Here is a 3,216-nt window from a genome sequence, read left to right on the forward strand (position 1 = left end):
GGGGGAGGTGGGGTGGAGGGAGGAGGGGGTGGGGAAGTCGGTGGCAGGCACTGGGGAAGCCGAGCCGCCGAGCCCGAGCCCGGCGCCCTGTGTTGTGCTCCGCTCCCCGGGAAATGCCATCACTAATTTATGCACTAAAAGGAGCCGGAGGAGCTGGAGAGACGCGGGGCCGAGCCGGGGAGGCCGGCGGAGGGAGGGAGGGCGCAGGCACTGACTGATGTGCAGCAGAAAATGGCTCCTTTCCCCTTTCCCTCCACCGAACGGCTCCATATTGCAAAACCAAAAAAAAAAATTAAAAAGCGACGAAAATGCAATTGTGTGCCTCTTCCCTCCTAGTGGTGCAGGGAGAGGAAGAAAAAGGGCAGAAAATGTTGGGCACTGTCACTGCAGCGCTTTTGGTGGGGAATTTCTTTTTTTAATTTGAAATGCGAAGGCACCGGATGGAGACAGACGCGCAGGCACGCACACACACACTCACACACACAGGCATATTTTTGTGTTGCTGAGTATTTCGGGGTGCTTGCCCGCGACAGCGGGCCCCGGGGCCGCGAGGGGGTAGCGGGGGCGGCTCGGCTGACGGTTATCGGATTAGGGGTCAAATGGAGAACGGCTGAAGCCCTCGCGGAGACTCGGGGCTGGAGAGAGGAGGAGGGGCCTGCGACTTTGCATTTCGGCTGCTTTGCACGCAGGGTTCCTGGTGAGCAAAGTGGCTTTGGAACATGTCGCAGTAACATGCTTAAAATTCTTGACAACTGCAAAATAAACTGCTAGTTTCATTTTCCTTACCCCTCCCCTTCCTGCCCTTGTGTGTTTATTTTGACTTGGGGGGGTGTCTCAGGGACCGTGTCAGGCCTGCAGAAATCCACCCTCCACCCCCCACATCCACAGCTAAATAGCTTGTGGTTCATGAAGACAGAGTAGGGCCTTATGTCATTCCCCACCTGGAGGCCGCAGCGCAGGCTCGGTTTTTTACGCGGTGTCCCCCTCCCTTTTCACTTGCAAGATATAACACGTGGGAACCCGAGGAGAACATCCTGGACCCCCGGCTGCTGATCGCCTTCCAGAACAGGTGAGCGTCCCCCAGCAGCCGCTGCCGGCAGCCGGAACCCTATACGGGAATGGTAGAGTGGGCCACGCAGCAGTAAGGGGGGAAAGGGCCGGGAGGGGCTGGCGGGAGCCCCCTCCCCCTGACGGGTCTGAACTGCACGGCCGCGGCCTCGGCTCTAACCAACGTCCTTGGCGGTTGCTGCAGCCTGGGGGTGGGGGCAGGGTAGAGCCAGAAAAGGCAAGGCTTGTATTTGGGGGGAACTGCAGGAAGGGTGCGTGCGGGTGGCCCTACCGCTGCCCCGAGAACTCGGAGCCGTGCCTGGTCCCCCGCGGCCCCCCCTCCCTCCCGTCGCAACCTTGGAGCCCCACCCCCAGAGCCTAGGTGTTGCTTTCCTGCAGCCACCGGCCGCTTGGCCCCGGCACGTCGCGGGGCAGCTCCAAGGGAGCTGGCACTGTGAAACCGCCGGACGTCATGGAACTGAACTTAACCTGTTGGGGGCTGGAGAAAAGTTGACAAGACCTTAAGACCCCACCCTCACGCCGAGGGAGCTTGGGATGGGCGGGGGTCAGACTCTGGCTGGCGCTGGGTGCTCTCACAGCCCCCACTGGGCTATTTGCTGGGTGAGCTTGGCCCAGAGGGTGATGGGTGGGCGCTGCCTGGTGGCGGAGGGGTGGTATCCGATGAGGGGCTCATCCTCGTGCACACAGATGCTTGTCACGCTGCAGCTGCTGCAGCTGGATTCGCCGCCAGTGGCTGTAGTTCTCTGTTTCGGGAGGACAGAAGGGGGAAGGGCTGGCGAGGAGGGGAGGGGCGGCGGGAGCCCGCGGAGCTCGGCCCCCCCGCCGCCTTCCATCCCTCCTCCCTTTTATTTTGCATTATTTCCTGTGGTGCGTTTGGCGCTAAAACTGTAAACTCTAGACCCTCGGAGCGCACGACCGGCGGGGAAGTTGCTCTCCCGTGACGCAGGGGGGCGCCGAGAAGGGAATCCTGCCCCTGCTCCACCTGGGAGCTCACCACCCTGTAACCATGTCAGCGGCTGATGCCATGTTGCGTAATGGGCCCCCAGAGAATTAAAACGCAGGCTGTTGCAATGTCACGCAACTTCAGAATCAGGCCCCGGCCGGGCCCCCGGGCTTGGCGGAACTCCCCTGGGTTAGCCCACCGGCAGGGGGTGCTTACGGTCGCCCGAAAGCGGGTTTCTGGCCTGGAAATGGGCAGCAACTTCGGCCGAGGCTGGAGAGTCGCCCCTTCTTCCACAGAGGGCTGGGCAGTGCTAGGACGATCCACCCCCCCAACCTTGGTCACTCACAGCCAAGCCGCAGGCGGAAAAGCCTGGCAGTGGTATTGACCCAAGCCACCGCCCGTGGGCTTTATTAATTTGGAAATAGAGGGGCCGGCCTGGCTAGGGGGCGGGGCTTGTGCTGCCGCCCCCGCCTCGCCCAGCTCAGCCTCTCCGCCCAGGCCGCCCCGGAGCAGGTTCGCCAGGTGGCTGAGAACCTGGCCAGGCCCTGGTCCCTGCGGCCGGCCTCCGCCCCCAGCCCCTAATTGGCTCATTTGCCACTGTGTAAACAAGGGCGCAGCCCCTCCCCCTGTTTAGTGCCTACCCTTTAGGAAAACGAGTCCTTCCTTCTGCCGGCGGCACTCGTTATCTGAATCATAATGAGGTCATTAGCATCCCGTGCCTTTGACGGGAGCGACGTGGTCCTCGCACAAGTCCTTTGGGTTTGTTTACATCTCCTGGATGCGCGCGCCCACTGCACTTTGCGCAGGATCCCGGGCCCAAGGCCGTGGGCGCCAGTGTCGGCAACGACCCAGCCCCGAGCGGCTGCCTCCCCTGCCTAGAGGCGGGGTTGCGGGGGTGGGGAGCGGGGCTCCAGTTAAGGTGCGGACCTGAGGTGGGGGGGTGTCCCTCGCGGAGGACTCCTTGGGCAGATGAGGGTCGGTGTGAGCCGTAAAGCGGGACTCTGGGACCAGACTGAGGCGCCCAGCCGGCGGCAAAGGCGACCTTCTGCCCTGAGCTCGCAATCCCTCTGGGTCTTGCTGGCCAGGCTGCTCACTGAAAGGGGACGTCACTGCAGAGCGGGGCATAGCTGGAGAGGAGGCGACCCCGAGGCTAACAGCGCTGCCCTCTGTTCCCTCCCCCCAGGGAACGGCAGGAGCAGCTGATG

General features: G+C 62.7%; 1 protein-coding gene across 1 annotated transcript in view; it reads left to right on the forward strand.

The window, feature by feature from the left end:
- Positions 1 to 3,216, forward strand: part of CBX4 (chromobox 4) — a 10,348-nt gene that overhangs the window by 4,589 nt on the left and 2,543 nt on the right. The window contains exons 2-3 of the mRNA XM_025047107.1: positions 897 to 1,069; positions 3,195 to 3,216. The exon at positions 3,195 to 3,216 is cut by the window's right edge and continues 1 nt beyond it. Of these exons, the coding sequence (XP_024902875.1) occupies positions 897 to 1,069; positions 3,195 to 3,216 (195 nt within the window). The remainder of the gene's footprint in view (positions 1 to 896; positions 1,070 to 3,194) is intronic.

This window comes from Pteropus alecto, unplaced genomic scaffold (assembly GCF_000325575.1).
Source record: "Pteropus alecto unplaced genomic scaffold, ASM32557v1 scaffold134, whole genome shotgun sequence".
Lineage (NCBI taxonomy): Eukaryota > Metazoa > Chordata > Mammalia > Chiroptera > Pteropodidae > Pteropus > Pteropus alecto.